The following is an 18,830-nucleotide window of genomic DNA, read 5'->3' on the forward strand; positions in this document are numbered from 1 at the left end:
TACCGAAACAATACATAAACTAGGGTGGTGTAATCCGATTTGAACACAATAAAAAAAAATAGTTTATGGAAAATCATCATCCACGAACTTTGTGTCGCATACATGCTTTAATTAATCAAATCATGCCTGTTGTAATCTGCATTCAATACATGCTCAAATGCGTTTCGGAATGTTTCTTCCTCAGGAGACCGCTGTACCCAGAGTTCAAACAACACTTTGGGAAAGCTATAAAATGATACTGTTTCTAAAGTAGTGAAACCAATCCTGACTATGCTACCTATACCATAAGCCATACATGGTCACCTGCACCACACGTGCACCTAAACCTACATCACGTCTTCTACCTCTTATCACCAACTTCTACCGCTTCGGCATACAAATCAGCGCAGTAAGCCACCTGCGTCCGGATTCATGCAGACTATTAAAAACAATTGGGAACTATGCAAGTACGTTCTATTTAGACTCATTAAAGGTGTGTTGTGTGTATTTCGTTAGCGTGCAACTCACCCGGGAGGGTATCCTGGCACTGAAGGAGCTGTACGGATGTGCCAGGTTCGGGGCTAGGTGAAGAGTTAGGTCTTCAGTTTCTTGCGGAATTCAAGAACTCAGGTGGAGGCTTTGATGTGCAGAGACGGGTAATTTTTGTTTCAGGCTATGTTCTGAAACTACCTTCCTCACCTACTAGTGCTATCTGCTATCCCACAGGACTTATATCATTATGTTTACCTAAACTAGTTGCACCGCATGCACACACTACTACTGGTACACCTACACATCATTCACCTGCAGCTTTTAAAATGGATCAAAGCAAGCTCTTAACGTATGAATTTTATTATTTCTTGCATTTACATGGCGTTTAAATACTGTGGAATTCAGAAATGCTGCTTGATGTTTCCATTTTATTTTATTTATATAATTCTTCCAAGATTGGTAAGAAATTAGTGTGAATAAGACACGCGTTCAAAAAATGCAGCTGCCCTTTATGCCCATCTTCAGTCTCTTACAATAATCCCAACTGACCTGGGTATATAAATGAAGGATGTTAGCAACACACCATACAATACGGAATGCTTACCTGCCATTGGCAAACTGAAGCACTGATATCTCTGGTGCAAATTATGGCTTTCTTTCCCTCATCCTACTTTTTACAGGGAGAATATCTTGCCACATGAAACTGAATGAAGCACTTCTTGGTTATCTTCCATTAATTTGAACCGCTTACACCTTTTGTAAACTTTAATTCGAAGTTCCAGCTCGCATCCATTTTGCCAGAAACTGTGTTCCTTTCTTTTAATTTACCTTGCCCTAGGAGTTTATTCCACCACTTAGCTTTTACCCTGGCACATTGTCTAGTTTATTTGAATTACCTTAATTAAGCTAGCTTGTCTCTTTTGAAGTCTGGACTATAGATGGCTATATTACATATACCGAGAGAGGCTATGGGTCCTCTCTTCAACGCTGGTCTGTTTAGCTTTGGTTAACCCCATCGCCACAGGGCTAATTTCCCCGCGGTGCGGGGGAAGAGGGGAGGCGGAAGGGGTGCCCGCGCGGTGCTCATGACGTGCCCGGCTCGTCATGCAGCACAGTGGGGCTGTCCTGATGACGAGCTGAGCTCATCATGACCACGCCTGTTCCAATGGAACGCCCATCGCAGCGGTGGAATTATCCCCGCGTGGGCGTTCCGTAACGGTCATGACTAGCTCAGCTAGTCATCAGCACTACGCCACCGTGCTGCATGACGAGCTGGGCTAGTCATGGGCACCCAAGAGGTTAACAATTTTACTTTTGTTCACCGTAGCATGCTGCTTGGGGCAAGAGATGGGCCCACTTCTACGAGTGGCCTTCTTGTACTGCAAGTTATGGCGTCTTGCCTGATCACATGTACACGCTCAACTAAAAAGAGCACTGAAGTGCTTGGGATGGTGAACTAATACTTTAACGCTTTATTTCTTTTTATTATCTTTTAACTTTTAATCATCCTTGTGTGTTTAAGATGGCTCTAGAGGTTACAGAAATCCAAAGCCAGTAGTAACTTCTTCTTTGTGTCGCAACAAATTATTGCCCCGTGATTAGATGGGCATTAAAGTTAAAAGGGTTTCTAAGTTTTTTGTATTTTATTCTTTTTTTATTTAAAGTTTATGGTTGCTACATTTGGAGTGCAGCTCTTTTATCTTTTTTATTTTTCATGTAAACGTTAAGCGACTGCACCACGTTCCCAAGGCCAGAACTAATGGCTTTGCATTCGCTTGTTTCAGTGTCACATTTTAAACTGAGCAAAGCTTGCCCTGCTGTTTTCCTTACTACACCTGTTCTGATTGCCTAAGTAAGCTTGTACTATTGCTGCCACCGTTGTACGTGAGTGAAGCTTATACTCCTGCCATCATTTGTGCCTCTTTTGATAGAGAGAAGATTGCACTGCTGTTATTCCATCTCTACCTGGTCTGTGTGGTTGTCCAGCCGTTGAAAGTTCCATTCACTGTACAAAATCCAAAACCTATATTTCTGCATTAGATTTGGTATTGTTTTATCACTGCTTATGCTAGGGTACCGTGAGTGCACTTTCCTATGCTGGTGAATATTCTATATCAAGCATATACATCAGTAGAAAGCAATGGTTGATAGTGATTATTGCAGATAAACATTTTCACGTTCTGGTGTTTATTCCTTCAAGTCCTTTTTTCCTTTGATATTGATGCTATCAGTGGGCGTCGCATGCAACATGTGTTCGATGTAGAAGTGTAATACATAGAATGACTAAGCAACAAACCAGACCATAGAGCGTCTCCACTTTTGGCTGCATGTGTGTGTCTCTGGTAAACATCTACTTTGATAACTACTGCCTCTAACTCCATATTTTGATTAGTAATTGCACAGAGTGGTCTTACTAGACGCAGGATGCATAGGCTTCGAAAGTCCGTGGTGACCACGTTTAGCTCATGATGCAGTGTGTAGTGCCTGTAGGAAGTCTAATGGCCTGGAAGTCTTGACAGATTGACGTGTTTGATGGCTAGCTACATGTGCACGGAATTTCTCAGTCTTTGACACAGGATCTCAGATAGTAATAATGTGTTACAAACCGGTCTTCTTCCTTTCATACAGTGTCACGTTCTTCATCTCCAACCAGCTCTATCCACTCGAATTAAGAATGTTGTGTTTGGAGTTAAAAAACAAAACCCTTAAATCCCTTTAGCACAAATATATTGACGGACATGTGAAAGGTTTACTGCTAGGAAAACCATTTTTGGGAAGTAGTTGCCTGTGACGTTACAAAGATAACATCGAAATCTTGTTCTAATTAACATGATCTTGACTGCTTTTGGACATGAATTGCATTATACTTATTTCATTAATTTTTTTTCTTGCAGTATTATGCTCCAAGAATCTTGCCAAAAAAGATTTCTTCAGTAAGTACTTTTTCACTTTTACACCCCAAACCTTTTAACGTATAGAAATTATAAAAGTGTTGCTTGATACCTTGACAGTAGACTAGCATTTTTAAAATTGATCTATGTTTTGCTGAGAATTGCCTGTTAATTTGGGGTAGTGCACCACTTTGTTTACATTAGTTTTTAACCAGCAGATAATCGCCATTTCTTTTAATACGAACTGAATGTAAAATCTGTACTCTAGATTTTGACTTGCTTTCGAGAAGTCCCTTCTATGCATACATTTACTAGTCTTAAACATACTTGTGTAAACGTGTTTATTTTATTTGTTAACATTTAGGTTTAGTTTGTGTCTGCAACACTACAGCCAGATGTGGTGTTAATAGTGCTCCGAGGCTTGACTACTGCAGGACATAACTGGGTGTTTCTGTTATTCTGCTGTCCTAGAGTGCTCGGGATTTCCAATTTCTTTCTCAAAGATAGACCCACTAGCCTATGGACAAACCTAATCTTTATTGGAAATAGTATGTTGGCCACTTTGGAAAAGAAACTCAAACCATTACAGTCTCTCTTCCAAGACCTTGCATTTGCTAAGGTAGAAGAGGGTGACCATGCCAGAGACGAGATTATGTGGGTAAGTAGACTCTTCATCAAGGCAGACTCAGACTGTCTGGAATCCAACTCTTACACGTAGAAGCTGCTGTGGTGACCTACTAAGAACCTTTCCTTTTCCTTCATTACGTAAGCATCATGGCCTGCTCCTCATAGGGTTGCTTCATTGTCAGTGAATGCATCATCATTTTGCAACTGTTGGTGTTCCAGGGGCGTGGCTAAGGCGCGTAGCAGAATGGCTGCTTTCTGAGGGAGCTCCGTTCGCCGGAATATAATTTAGGCTAATCCCATCCTTTTAGTCCCTCCTGCCTGCGCTGAGACTCCCCCGAGACACTAAGGGTGGTCAGGAGAGCGTGTTGGTGGACTTTGGTGTCTGTTACACCCGGGTTGACCTGCAAGTCGCTGAGATAGTGCTGGCTGGCGTAAATAGAAAATGGCGGTGCCCCGGTGATCGGCCTGTGTGAGCATAGGAGCAGTGAGGGACTACTGGCCGAGTACAGTACCTCAGGGGCTGGGGAGGCCCGCGGCAGCCCTGGGGTGTCGGCGGCCGCTCTCCGGTCTACGGCGGGCGTTCACACTGGCTGAGCAGGGATCGCGCTGGCGGATGTCTGGTGGCACCGGAGCGGAGAAGGCGCATTGCGGAGCAGGGCGGTGCGGCTGTTGCCGGAGGAGGAGACCTGTCTGTGGCGAAAGTTTGCGGGAGGCTTGTGGTTTTCGTCAGCTGGAGCCAAACGGGTGGAGAAGTGGCAGTTGACTGGCCGTGACTGACTGACCCTGGGCGGGCCGGTCTGTCGGAGGGAAGCGGGGCGCTGGTCGGAGCGGCACCTAGTGGGCCTTGCTGGCGCTGGGCAGGTGGGCGGGCGCTGTGCCTGGCCGGGGACCAGTGCCTCGGCTGTCCGCGTGGTGAGGCTACGGCGGCTCTGGCTGTGCTCCTCGCCCTGACTGGAGGGCCCTGACGCAGTATCCTGGTCCTGGGGCTGCTCTTGGGGGTTGGCTTTGCCCCACTGCTGCCCTTACACAGGGCGCATGGGGGTGGCGGACCCCAGTGAGTGACTCCTGTGAGGGAGGTGTCAGGGGTGCAGTCCTGGGCCTGGGCCATTAGCTGTGCGCCTACTGTTGATCCTTGAGGTGCAGCCCTCCCCCAGACATATTCGGAGGCCTCGTTGGGTCATGGCGAGAGTGGCACTCTTGTGGTACAGCACTGAGCGGGAGCGGCGAGCCCTCATGCGCAGAAAGATTGTGGGACAGGCACGCAATTGCGGGAGAGAGTAGCAGAAGTCTGTGTACCGGTGAAGAGACTATTGGCACACCAGTGACCTGAGCAGGACGCAGGAGAGTGGTACTGACTGTGTGGGCCTCTGTAGACCCGAACTGGGGTGGGGCACGCTCGTGGGGCTAAGTTGGCTCACATTTCGCAATGGGCAAATCTGAGCCGAAGCAAGCGATGCTTCAGTTTGAGAAGAAGAGGCTAACCAGAACTACAGATTACTCGGGTGATCTGGGTGACGCCACAGGTGCCACGGGCCAAGCGGAAGGGACAGAAGATGACACAAGGTCCATCCTCCTTGAGCTACGGGCAGGAATGAAAACCATTGACAGCAAGATAGATGCTCTAGCAACAGGACTTGACTTAGTAAAGAAGAAAGTTGAGAAGTATGAACACCGGCTTGGCGTACTCGAGAATCGGATGTCTGATGAGCATGATGCGCAGGCACAGTTACTCCAGATGGAGAAGGTGCTAGAGGGGATCAGTGCCAAGAATGAGGACTTAAAAACGCGTTCGCGCAGAAACAATGTTCGCATCCTTGGTTTTTCGGAGACAACGCCCATAAACAAAATGGAGCCCTTCGTGGATGGAGTGTTGCGCGAGCTGTTTGGGCCGACCTTGTCAGTGATGATAGTGGAGAGGGGGCATCGCTCCCTGGGACCGCGGCCCAAGCAGGGCGCGCCTCCGAGACTAATTATTGCATGGATCCTAAACTACGCCGACAGGGACGCCATCTTGAGAGAAGCCAGAGCCAAAGAACCAGTGGTGTATAAAGGAGATAAGGTATCATTCTTCCCTGATTATACACCTGCGGTGCAAGCGGCGCGCAAAGAGTTTGTGCCGGTGAAAAAGCTGCTGAGAGAAGCGACTGTGCCTTATGCTATGTTGTATCCAGCCAAGTTAAAGATCACACATGAAGAACAGTCGCATTTTTTTACGGATGCGAAATCGGCACTGAAGTTCACGGAACACATCTGTAAGGCAAAACCCAAGAAGCAGTCAGTTGAACTGTCGCTGCTGGAGTCTAGTCTGGATGATGCCGAATGAGGCTGCGGGAGTTGCATCGACGAAATACAGATCTGTCTGGGTGACTTGAGCTGGCTTGCCGCGAACGCTGGTGAACTTCCTTGAAAAGGGGCAGCTGGGGGGATGCAGATCTGATAGCGTTTTTGAGAAAATGTGTTTGTTTATTGGGGGAGCTCAGTATCACTGTTGGCATTATTTGTAGAGGAGATGAGCAGGGGGGGACAAATAGCGATTCCGGCAACCGCAGCTCGTTGCGTGTACACGCGCATTGCCTCTCCCCTACTTGGGTGTTCCCCATATAGTACCTGGGGGGACTGGGAGCAAGGTGATGAGGTTGGGGGGAGGTGTCTGGTCCCGACCTGATTGGGAGGTTGGAGTGGGACGGGGGAGGGGAGGGGAGGGGAGAGGAGGGGATGGAGTGGGGAGGGTTACTGTTGGTTATTTTTTTTTTTTTGCAGGCAATACATGTTTCTTGGCTGTTGGTACAAGATAGGGCTGCAGTTAGGTACTATCATGCTTTGGGTCCCTCAGGTACTGGACGGATGGCGATCTCACACGATCTTTACCCTACTAGATGGCAGGTAGATGTAGATTATTAACCTGGAATGTGCGTGGTCTCCACTCCGCCAAAAAAGTAAGGCAGGTTGTGGCATACCTGAATCGGCACCAGATACACATTGCTATACTGCAGGAAACGCATTTGACCAAATACACAGAGCGGGAGGTGGCACGTAGATGGGCGGGATTCCGGTTGGCCGCATCATATTCATCTTACGCACGTGGTGTGCTGATATTGATCAAGTAGGGGGTGGAGTTCGTGCCACTATACACCTACACTGACGATGACGGGAGATGTGCGATGGTGTGTGGTAAACTGCATGGTGCGCTGATAACATATTGTTAATATGTATGGACGGATCTTGGACGATCCGACGTGTGTGGGCCGCATTTGTGGAAAGTTGCGAGAGTGGCCGACCTCTCCTGTGATATGGGGGGGAGGATCTCGATACCTACCTGAATGTGACGTTGGATAAGTCTAGCCCCATTTCGCACAGGACCCCCAGGGTAACTAAGAGCATAGTAAGCGCCATGGTGGAATTCGGACTATATGATGCCTGGAGAGCACGAAACCCGCAGGCGAAAGAGGGTTTGCATGCTACGCCTGTATATGGAAGTTGGTCGCGATTGGACTACTGGCTGATTGGGGGAGAGGTGATGGACTGGGTGGAAGAGGTGACACCGATGGCTCGGACGTTATCAGACCATAGTTCGGTAGTGCTGGAGATAGTGGTTCCCGGGACAGTAGGGCGGCCCTTCATGTGGATATTGCGCTCTGAGGCGCTTTTCGATCCGCTATTCGAGTCTGCTGTAAGAGAGGCTATAGTGCAGTATTTTGCATTAAACAAAGGGACTGTGAAAGAGTCCTCTACCCTATGGGAGGCTTCAAGGTCACAATATGGGGAGTTTGCATAGGAGTAGCGGCGGGCATACTAAAAGACATACGCACACAGCTTCAACGTGTGGAAAGTCAATTGCGCGTGCTGGAGAGAGAGTACCCTGTCACACCGGAGGCAACAACACTAGCTCGCATACAGGGACTGATCAGAGAGTACGAGGACCTAGCTGACACAGAAATAAAATATTTATCTAGGAGATGTACGGCTAGACGATATGGTGAGGCGGGAAGACCGGGACGCACGCTAGCGCTCAAAATCAAGGAGAGGCTTGACCAGCCTAGGGTGGATAGGATAGTTGATGACTTGGGGGGGAGAACATTATCGACCAGAAGACATTGTGGAACAATTCCGTAGCTTTTATGCAGAACTTTATACGTTGCGTAGCTCTGCTACGGAACAGGACTTTGAGATGTACCTGTATGACGTTGCCTGCGCCTGGCTGTCTGACGTGCAGAGAAAATACTTATGCTTACCCATAGATGAGCAAGATGTTAAGATGGCGATAGCTGCGTTGTCCAATGGTAAGGCGCCTGGCCCGGACGGGCTTACGGTCGAATTCTATAAGAAGTATGCCGATCTGCTTGCTCCTTACCTCCTGGAGATGATCGCTGAAGCATATGAGAGCAGTGAACTTCCCTCTTCCCTAAGAGAAGCTCTGGTCATCACGCTCCTTAAAAAGGATAAGGCGGGAGGAGGAGCCTACCCTGCAACCATGATGGCCGCCTGAACCCTCGGCTCCGTCGACTCGCTTGTTTCCTTTCCATACCGCTGATTATCCTGTCAATTATCCTGTATTTGTGTCGAGGTATTGGAACCTGGAAGTGCTGCTCACTCCGACGATGTGCTCCCCGACGTGCTCCCTGCGACAGAAGTGACAGGGCGTCCTTGTTTCATTTCGGGTGTTCAATGGCGGTGACCGGGTCTTTGTTCTCGGAGGCGGCCGGCCCTGACTACGACAACAGCGGCCACTGAAGGCAGGGCGGAGTCGGCCGGCGGCGAGCGGCTGCCACATTGAGTTTTCCGCAGCAGCGAGTCTTCAATCCCTCTAACCTTCACGCTTGCACGACATCGCCGCTGCCAGTGATACATTTGTATCCTTCCCCCTGGACGACTTTGGGAGCTTCTTCATCCTCCAGCGCTGTGAAGGGGGCCATTTTGAACCGAGCACTCAACACACTAAATTGACGACCCGATCTGTTGCCGAGGGTGTTTACGACGGCCGATGCTGCACTGCAACCGTGTGCGGGGTCGGAATGGAGTGTGCTGCCCTTGTTCCCACGACCTGGCTGTGCTCGTCGGGGCGCCGTTGGGATGACCGGCTGCTAGAAAGGGGTGCCGGCGGACAGGCTCGAGGACTACCACACGTTTACGAGCCCCATGTGCAGGGAGCTGCAGCATACTCTTCTCCTGAGGTGTCCTTGAAGATCAGCGATATTCTGAGCGCCCTGGATACTATGCGAGCTGCTGTGTGTGACAATGCCCAGGACCTGGGTGGCCGACTAGATGCCATTCTGCTCCCGTTGTCCTCAACTGGCCGAGTTGGCGTTCGCATGCAGAGCACTTAGCCACACCCTGGGTTCGACTACTGTGAGCTGCCTGTCCAGAGGTACATGGAGGCGCTGGAGGTACGAGAGCTGGATACCGCCGCGATACTGCCTGTTACAGCTGTGGAGAGGTATGGGATTCCTGGACTTGTACAGCGGCTGGGTAATCGCCTTCGGACGCCATGTCTGGCTACTCCTTCGGGATCCGCTGACGAGTCTTGCTACCGTATCCTGGGCATGCTGCTTATGCTTTGGCTGTTTAACCTTGGAGGATGGCTGCTGTGTGCTGCCCGTTTTTGTACATCTGTAGACCACATGGCTCTGTGCTGGACGGATACTGGAGGACAGTGCCTCGTCCTGTTGTGTTCATTGCGGCTGTTTATCCCATTCCTGAAGGCTAATTTACTACTGTACCTCGTCGGCACATTGGATCGTAAGGGACAAGGTTGAAGATGCTTTTCCTTTTACTTACTGTTGTTTGCATTGCTGGGACAGTGATGGGTAGACGGGGGAGCTGGACGTTGGTTATGCTTTGATACGGGGTCGGGGAAGGGGTGGCCGAGAATATACATGCTAGTTGTTTCGGACACACACGTTTGGCCCTCCTCCGGTTTTATATGTATGCTTGTTTCTTTCTTTTACTTCTCTATTTCGGGTACTCTTTTTGGGCGACAGGCACACTGCTAGGGGGGGGGGGTAGGCCGTAGCCTCTGCATGCATGTAGGGTAGGGGGGGGGGGATTTTATTTTGTCCGTTCAGTTTCTATGGGCCTGAATTTTTCTCTTTATTCTTAAATTCTTTTCCTTTCTCCTCTCCTCCGGTTTTATATGTATGCTTGTTTCTTTCTTTTACTTCTCTATTTCGGGTACTCTTTTTGGGCGACAGGCACACTGCTAGGGGGGGGGGTAGGCCGTAGCCTCTGCATGCGTGTAGGGTAGGGGGGGGGGATTTTATTTTGTCCGTTCAGTTTCTATGGGCCTGAATTTTTCTCTTTATTCTTAAATTCTTTTCCTTTCTCCTCTTTTTCCTTGGGTCAATGGAGTGGGTTGAAGTGGGGTGGGTAGCGACCGGCACACAACTTGACGTGCGATTGTCAATCCTTTTGCGATATCCTTGTGCCGCCATTTTGATTGTTTTAATGCCTGCTGGATTGCTTTGATGGACATCGCCCACTTCAGTTTGGACGGATTGTGTGGGCTCTGATCCTTTCTAGTGTTTACTATTCAATTATGCTTTACAAAAACTTTAAAATTAAACCTTCACTTCTCCTGCTTCTCGGTAGTGCAAATATCTCCAGTGTAACCCAGGCTGATTATATTTTGTTTTGAGATACTACTGAGTTGTCATATTGTTTGCTAATGTGCTTCAATAGATGTCGAGGCCGGCCGGATGGTTGCAGGCTCGTACTTGTTTTATGATACTGTCGACCGCTATCGCTTATTAATATTGATGACAAGATACTGGCAAAGATCTTGGCGGCTAAGCTACAACCACTATTGCAGGGACTTGTGCTGCCTGATCAGGCGGGCTTCATTCTGGACAGATCTACCTCGCATAACCTGCGCACGATTTTCTCAATGTTTCATGTTTTAGACCCTAACTTGGAGGCAGCGGCGGTACTGCTAGACGCAGCTAAGACGTTTGATTTAGTGGACTGGCCCTATCTGTATAGAGTGCTGCGGCGCATTGGCGTCCCCCCCCCCCCGCCTTTCGTGCAGTGGATCAAAGTGCTGTACACGGCACCGACTGCGCGAGTACGGGTGGGTGGGCGGACTGACTTCCGAGCCGTTTCGTATTGAGAGGCACCCGGCAGGACTGTCTACTGTTGCTGTTTGCAATAGTCCTAGAGCCGCTGGCTTGCGTGATCTGACAGACACAGGGAAACTGCACTCAATTTCAATCACAGACCAGTGGCGAAATCCTTATATGCCGATGATATGGTTCTCTATGTGCGAGAGCCGGCCAAGTTTTTCACGCAACTACTTCGAGAATACGTCCGATACGGGTATATATTGGGACTCCACATAAACTGGGATACGTCATCCCGCTAACTGAGTGCACTCCTAAGCCTAGTCTCGAGTTCCCACTGGTGTGGACAACTGATCCAATCAAATATCTCGGAGTCTGGGTTCACCGGGACCCAGTAGTTGTGGTCCGAGAGAATTCTGGCAAAGCGTGCTCGAAACTGGAAGATTGGGTGGATGTTTGGATCGGGTTGCCTCTCTCGTTGGCAGACCGGATCGCGTTGGTCAAGATGGTGGTGCTGCCGCAGTTCCTATATCTCTTTGAATATTCCTATAGCCCTCACCAAGATTTTTTTTAAAGAACCTTCGAAGCCAGTTGATTCGGTTAGTATGGGGAGGCAAGGTGGCGAGAGTACAGTGGTTGGTTCTCACGAAGGGATATGAGAGGGGAGGATTTGCTGCTCCAGACTTATGTCTATTACCTGAACGCGCAGGCCCAGTGTGCTTACTATTGGTTCAACCAGCACGCTTTTACGCCAAACGTTGCAGTTGAGGAGGGTGATGCTGCTCCGGGACAGCTTCATAGTATTATTACCCATAAAGCGCGTGGCCTTCCGAAAGTGGAAATTAATGCGGTCGACACCACGATAGCGGCCTGGGGCAATATTGGGCACCTAGCACGGAAGCTGCCGCTCTATGCATCACTTATGCATTTAGAACATCACCCCGCGCTATCGGTTATGCTTGAGGCCCCCTCTGAGATTGCTGCGGGAAGCCGGATTCTAGCGTATGAGCGATATTTATCCGCAGGGACTACTTGTAGACTCAGAGGCGCTGCAATATATTAGCAACCAGTTGCTTCTTTCCAGATTTGCACTGCATCGGCTAAGACATGCGGCCTGGACACATTACCCCACAAGCCCGCAGAAACCTCCTGAACTAACGTCCTTGCAGTTTGTGATTTCCACGCCCACAAATAAAAAATTGATCTCCAGATTATACTGGATGATTAAGAAAGATTGTTGAGATTTCAGATAAAAGTTGGGAACGGTGGAATGACTGTTTGCCGAGTCCCATTACAGAAGAGAACTCTATGCACGTCTGTGCTCTGACAGGGACTCTCACTATGAATGGTAATCGTCGGATTATTCATATACATCAGGTTTATCATACCCCAGGGCGACTATTACGATATGGGTTGAGAGAGAGTGCCTGTTGTGTCAGATGTGGACAAGATGGCGCAGATTTTATGCATCTGGCGTGGAGTTGTCGGGAAGAGGGCGAGTTTTGAAGCACAGTGGTGGGCAGTATACGGAAAATGGTTGTGGCAGATGTGCAGTGCACTCCGTTGGTGTCTACTTTGCTGTGTCCTGCATATTCGTGGAGTGACTGGTACCTTCGTGAGATTAGCATTGCTGCTGGCGGCACGAAGAGTGGCTGTTACATGGGGTGGCAGATCTAAACCTACACTCAAAGCTTGGTTGTCGGACTTAGTTTACTGCAGAGACAACATTAATACCTATGTGGAGGAGTCACGCCCGAGATACATTTGGGAACCATTCCGACTTTATCTATTTAGTGAGTCAGAGTGATGCAACACGTGTAAAAGTCGAGGAGAGAGGTACACGTACAGCTCTAATGCCAGTAAGGTGGGGTGGATTTGCTTATGTCTAGTCGGACTGGAAGGGATACCGGTGGCTGAAGCACGGTCGTAGAACTTTTTCAAGATTTGCCTTTTCCTTTTTTGTCTCTTTTTCTTTTTTCTTTTTTGTTCCTTATGTTGATTATTGAAGTATGTTATTTTCTATATCTTTTAGTTCCATGTGATTGCTGCTCCCACTACCGTTACAAAGTTATGTAGCGCTATAGGATTTGAATGTTGACTGATGGATATGTCACGTAGCTGGGAAGGGACGAGACTGATTGATTATGGTCATTAATCTTTTTCTTTTGTTTCTATTTTCATATTACATGATTGTATATTGCCCATGATGTGCAGATGGTATGTCATTTATGTTTATTCAATAAAACTTAAAAAAAAAAAAAATGTTGGTGTTCCACTCGTTCGAACCGCTACCCTGTCCTATTGTCTATATCTGTATTTGGGTGTGAGGGGGAACAGATTTACAGACCTCACACAACATGGTAAAAAAACATATTGTCCGTCATTTGTATGAGTGCTATGCTAGAAGAAATGAAGCCACATTGCTTTTTTCCCCATTGAGCTCTTTCTGCTACTCTTACACATGTCCAGCCTTATGACTGGCTTCAAACCCCCCTAGTCTAAATTTAGGTAAGCGTGCGAATGTCTGTACTCTCTCCTGTATCACACAGAGCTGCTTTTCCGCCGTGATTTCCCACTGCTTGTGATGCCCACTCATACATAGTGATGCAAAAAAAGGAAAGCGCACCCTCCAAAGATTGTATGTTTTTTTAAAGCTATTAATGGATATCTGACCTTCATCTGGATATCCACAAATCCCAGTGGTAGTTAAATCTAGCCTGTTGTGACAAATTACACACATCTTTCTCTTTGTCATCCATAACTGCCGAGTCCCAGCACCCCCTTTTATCACTGCTGAGCTTTTTTGTGATGTTTGCAGATTTAGGGCCAGATGTAGGTAAATCTATATTTCTGACTCTTAAATACCGACTCCTACCGAATCGGTAATCAAGAATCGGAAAATGTGATGTAGCAAAAAAATCTGTAAATTTTACCGATTCGGTATTATTCGGAATATCCAATCGGTATTTACCGATTCGGAAAATTCCGATTCGGTAAATCACATTCATTCCAATGGACCAACTGGCCCATAGGAATGAATGGGATTTACCGAATCTGCACATTCCGGAACAGTAAATACCGATTCGGTAAATACCGAATCGGCAGTTTGGTTGGCAGGGTCACATGTCGAATTTCAATCAGGGACACCCTACACACCCCACAACTAAGGCCCAGGGCATCCAACTAATCAGAATGAAGCACCCCTCCCCAGTACCTGGGAGTGGCCACACCAATGCAGGTGCACAGCAACTGAACAAACAACTGAGGTGAGAGGAGCTGACTATCCAGAGCCAAGCTGATCAACAGAATGGAGTCTCAGGAAGGGCAAAAGGATGGTGGAGATTGCAAAAGAAAGATCAAGTTCAGCCCAGCAGAACTGCAGGTGGTTGTAGAAGAAATTGTGAGTCAGTACAACCAAATTTTTGGAAAATAGTCTCTGCATGTTGCAGAGTCTGTGAAGAGAAACCTATGGCTTGGCATACAGGGCAAAGTCAATGCCATTGGTGTGGTGCACAGGGAGATCGAGGACATTAAAAAACGGTGGTATGACCTGCGCATCATTACAAAAAAGATTGCTGCCCAAAAAAAGGATGCTGGTGTGACAGGAGGTGGCAGGGGCAAAGCACCAAAACTCACTGAGATGGAGGAGCTTGTAGAATCAACCCTGGAGCCTAAATGCATCCATGGGATTGGAGACCTGGACAGTACTGCAAGAGCAACTAAGAAACAAGGTAAGATGCATCGACCCTAATTCTCAACCATTACCCTGAACCCGTACCCCACTGTGTATAATCATTACACTGCAGAACAGCTCATACTGGGGGAGACGTAGTCATGATTACATACATGCAATGCATACACCACAAGACTCCTCAAGGCATGCCACACACATCTCCAAACACACAATGTACACTGGGCAAAGGTGTGTAAACAATTTATTGAAGTACTACACACAGGTGAACAACACCATTGACCCTATGTCCATATGTTTCCACAGGAGAATCCTCACGCAGTACAGCACCAGTAAGGCAGGAGAGGGCACCAGCAACTAACAGGAGAGAAAAAGAGAAACAAAGCACAGGTCATAGCGCTGTACAAGGAGGCAACAACACAACCCAGGAAGCCTCAACACCAGAGCGAGCCTCACCTCTTTTGTGTGGATCACCTGAATTGGAAAGCACACCACTTACACCAAAACCAACATCCAGGTCGTCCATGCAGGGAAGGGCTAGTAGGCCTGATGTGCCCCCTCAGAGGATCCTGCAAAACTCAGATGAGGAAGATGAGGATGTTGAACACCATACAATTGCACCTGTGGCTGACCAGGGCAGACCACAGATTTCAGCAGGCGCTGCGCGGACACGTGGCCTTGGCAGGGCACGTGAGGGTGGCGATGGGCAAGAAGGTGGGAGCGTCTTCTGTGGCCTGGAGGCCACAATGGTAAAAGTACAGCGCATGCAGGCCAAGGCAATGTTGGCCGTGCATAGGCAGGTGCGCAGCATGAACATTTAAATGTCACACATTGACAAGGGAATAGGCCACATTGCTTGTAGTCTTGAGTCAATTTCCAAGGGGATGTCAAACATCTCCACATACATGGGTGTACTGTCTAAGTTGGACAGGGACCTTCTAGAGCGTCGCAGGGAGCGGCAGTATATGCGGCATCAGGCCAAGGCACTGAACAGATTTGCTACAGCTACATCACTACTGTGCTGCCGCTCAATATCCATGCAGGATGCTATTGTGCCCTGCTCCACAGACTTGACACTGGGCATGGGAAGAGTGACCTCTGCGATGGAGCAGATGCTCACCACTCAAACTGGCACTGCTGGTGACACGGGTGTGGAGGAAACAGAGGGGTCCACCAGCAGGAGTGGCTCTAGCACACCTGTACCAGAGGTGCGCAGGAGTGTCGGGTGCAGCAATGTTGAGTCAGGCCCCAGCCAAGATATGCAAACCCTGTCCCGTAAATCCCGCAATGTAGTACGTGGGCGTAAGCACTGAACATTGCCTAAAATTCACAGGACTGCTCACAGTCACGGCAAATAGAGCACACGCAGTCATGGACATTAATGGACAATGGCTTTTCTATCTTGATCCTGATGTAGTGAATATTAAACTACACTTGTCAAACACTATACCTGTCTGTGTGTCATACATTACCTAGAAATATCGACGTGTAATCTATGTCCGTCTGAATCTTCCATCTGTTGCTGCTGCTCCTGTTGCTTGGGGGTCTACATGTTCTTGGTCATCATCAATGTCCTCGTGATGTGTCACCTCCACCTCTGTGCCTTCTTTGGTGGCAAGATTGTACAACATGGCACAGGTCACTATAATCTTGCAACACAGGATGGGGGTGAACTGTCGTGCTCTTCCACTCTTGTATAGGCAGCGGAACCTGCTCTTGAGGAGTCCAAATGTGAGCTCCACTACGTTGCGAGTTTACCTGTGTGCCACATTGTAACGCCTTTCGCCTCTGAGTTGGATTGAGGTAAGGTGTGAGCACAAAGGAACGCAGGGCATATGCACTATCGCCTAGGAGGGAATGAGAGGTCCATGAGTTACATACACATGACACATACATCTGCCATTCATATCAGGGTGTGTTACACTTATTTACCTAGCAGATATCCATCACCAAAATCTCCAGCAACAAGCTGTGTGTATATTCCGCTGTTCTGGAAAATGTAGGAGTCGTGCGTGCTCCATGGAAATTTGGCCACTGTCTGTGATGATGTTGCCAGCATTGCATATCACCTGCACATTGATGGAGTGCGTCGACTTACGATTTCTGAAGATGTGTTCAGTGGCTGCAGGTGGGCATAGTGGAATGTGGGTCCCATCTATGCAGCCTATCGCATGTGGGAAGTGTGCCAGTTCATAGAAGTCAGTTTTAGTTTTTGCAAGTTCCTCAGGTGTGTCAGGGAACCGGATGTACTGTTCAATTCTCTGCGTCATGGCCTCCAGGAACTTCCTGAAAAAAGGGATAGGCAGCTCTGGGAAACCCCACCAACGACACTCTGTAGCTCCCGGAGGCAAGTAGGTGTAGGCTACACAGCACATAGGGTGGGATGGCGTGGGCCCTGGGTGTTGGGTGATCCAGGTATGGGTGGAGGTCCCTAATTAAGTCCAGGATGGTTCTGGGGTGTAGCCTGTACCTCTGCAGTATCTCAGGCTCAGTCAGTTGAAATAGGGTGATCCTCTGTCTGTAGACCAGCTCCTCCCTTAGCCTGACCCTCTCTCCTGCTGCCTGTAGCCTTTGCCGCCTCACAATCACATAGAATGCCGCCATTCTTGCAACACTGTTGCATTTTGGGCCCTTTTTTATGTAAATGTAAATGTTGTATACTTTTAAAGCGCACAGCTGCCCACACCCCAGGCGTCCCGGCGCTGTATACCGCTGGGGAACCCGTCCTGGCTTTCCCTGTGAGATGGTCCCTTCTGGGCACCCCCAAGGTGAGACCAGGCATCCCTGGCTTTGAAGGGGCCGTTGTGAAGATTAAGGAAGCTATTGCCCAGAGTTGCAGAGTGGAACCCAAGGTTAGAGTAGGCGCAAGCCGAGAATTATCAAGCCCGTGGACATTTTGACCCAAGACCCTGCCGCGTTGGGAATCGAACCCTGGTCCCGGGCCGATCTCAGCTTCCGGGTCTACCGCCTCTAACCATTAAGCCACACTTCTCCACTAATAGCCTGTACCTGGTTACCACCTGCTTTCAGTCCATGGTAAATACCGACTCTTAAATACCGAATTTCATGGAATTCGGTATTTTTTTTCCTTTCCTACATCTCAATGGGCCTTTTTTACCGTTTCTTAATTACCAAGTCGGTAAATAAGAACTCGGTAAATAAGAACTCGGTAAATATCGATTCGGTTTTTTACCGATTCATATTTTCCGATTCGGTACATTTTTGTCACCTACGTCTCATTTTCCAAATACCGGTCGGTAACGACCGAAATGACCGAATTTCGGCCGTTTCTGACCGGTATTTGCCTACCTACATCGGGCCCTTAGTGCTTAAGCCTTAATATTTTCTTTCCACAAAAAAGTATTCAGGGTGAGCTGAATTTTGTTTTACCGTAGTTTTGCTTTTTTCTAAGTGGTAATTGATTGCTCCTGTTTATTCTTAATTTCTATCTACTTGCTGTTTGTGGTGGAAATTGGTGTGAAACCCATTGGTGGACTCCGATAGCCATACGTTTCTGAAGAGTAGACCCAATTATTCAGCGAGGGGTCATTTTGCATAAATCTGACATGATTTTCAAAAAGAATCTAATAGAGGAGAGAGAAAATAAGGAGAAAATAGAAATAGGTGTTAACAATTTCATCTTAAATTTTTTTGCCTCACTGATCGTTTTACAATAGTAAACTGTTCAGCCCTTCACCCTTCTAACCACAGGGTTACCTAGTGTTTGTTGATTGTCCAAAAACATGCGATATCTAAAGCCAACAACTGCGCTGCAGCTTATGATTGTCGTGCTGTATACCGACTATACATCAATTCTTAAGGTAACATTTAATAAATTAAACATTGTTGTGCAGGTATTCTATGCATTTTTTAAATATGCCTGACTAGTTAAGGAATAGTCATTCTCCAGTATTACATCTTTCATAGATTAACATGCTTGTATCTTCCCCGTCGTCATGGTGGGAGTCTCTCGGTAACAGAATGACCAAAGCAGTATCATAGAGAAGAAAACTGCATAGAAAAGCCCATAGGGACTGTAGTATTTGGTAACCAGACCTCCTCCATTGTTTGGTCCAAAATTCAGCCAATCAGCATTGC

The 18,830-nt window shown here is 47.9% G+C and overlaps 1 protein-coding gene across 2 annotated transcripts in view; it reads left to right on the forward strand.

Annotated features, from left to right (window-relative positions):
• Positions 1-18,830, forward strand: part of SMURF1 (SMAD specific E3 ubiquitin protein ligase 1) — a 384,967-nt gene that overhangs the window by 115,311 nt on the left and 250,826 nt on the right. For both annotated transcript variants that reach the window (XM_086940654.1, XM_086940655.1), the window contains exon 2: positions 3,366-3,404. In XM_086940654.1, the coding sequence (XP_086796780.1) occupies positions 3,366-3,404 (39 nt within the window). The remainder of the gene's footprint in view (positions 1-3,365; positions 3,405-18,830) is intronic.

Source organism: Lissotriton vulgaris, chromosome 10, assembly GCF_964263255.1.
Source record: "Lissotriton vulgaris chromosome 10, aLisVul1.2, whole genome shotgun sequence".
Lineage (NCBI taxonomy): Eukaryota > Metazoa > Chordata > Amphibia > Caudata > Salamandridae > Lissotriton > Lissotriton vulgaris.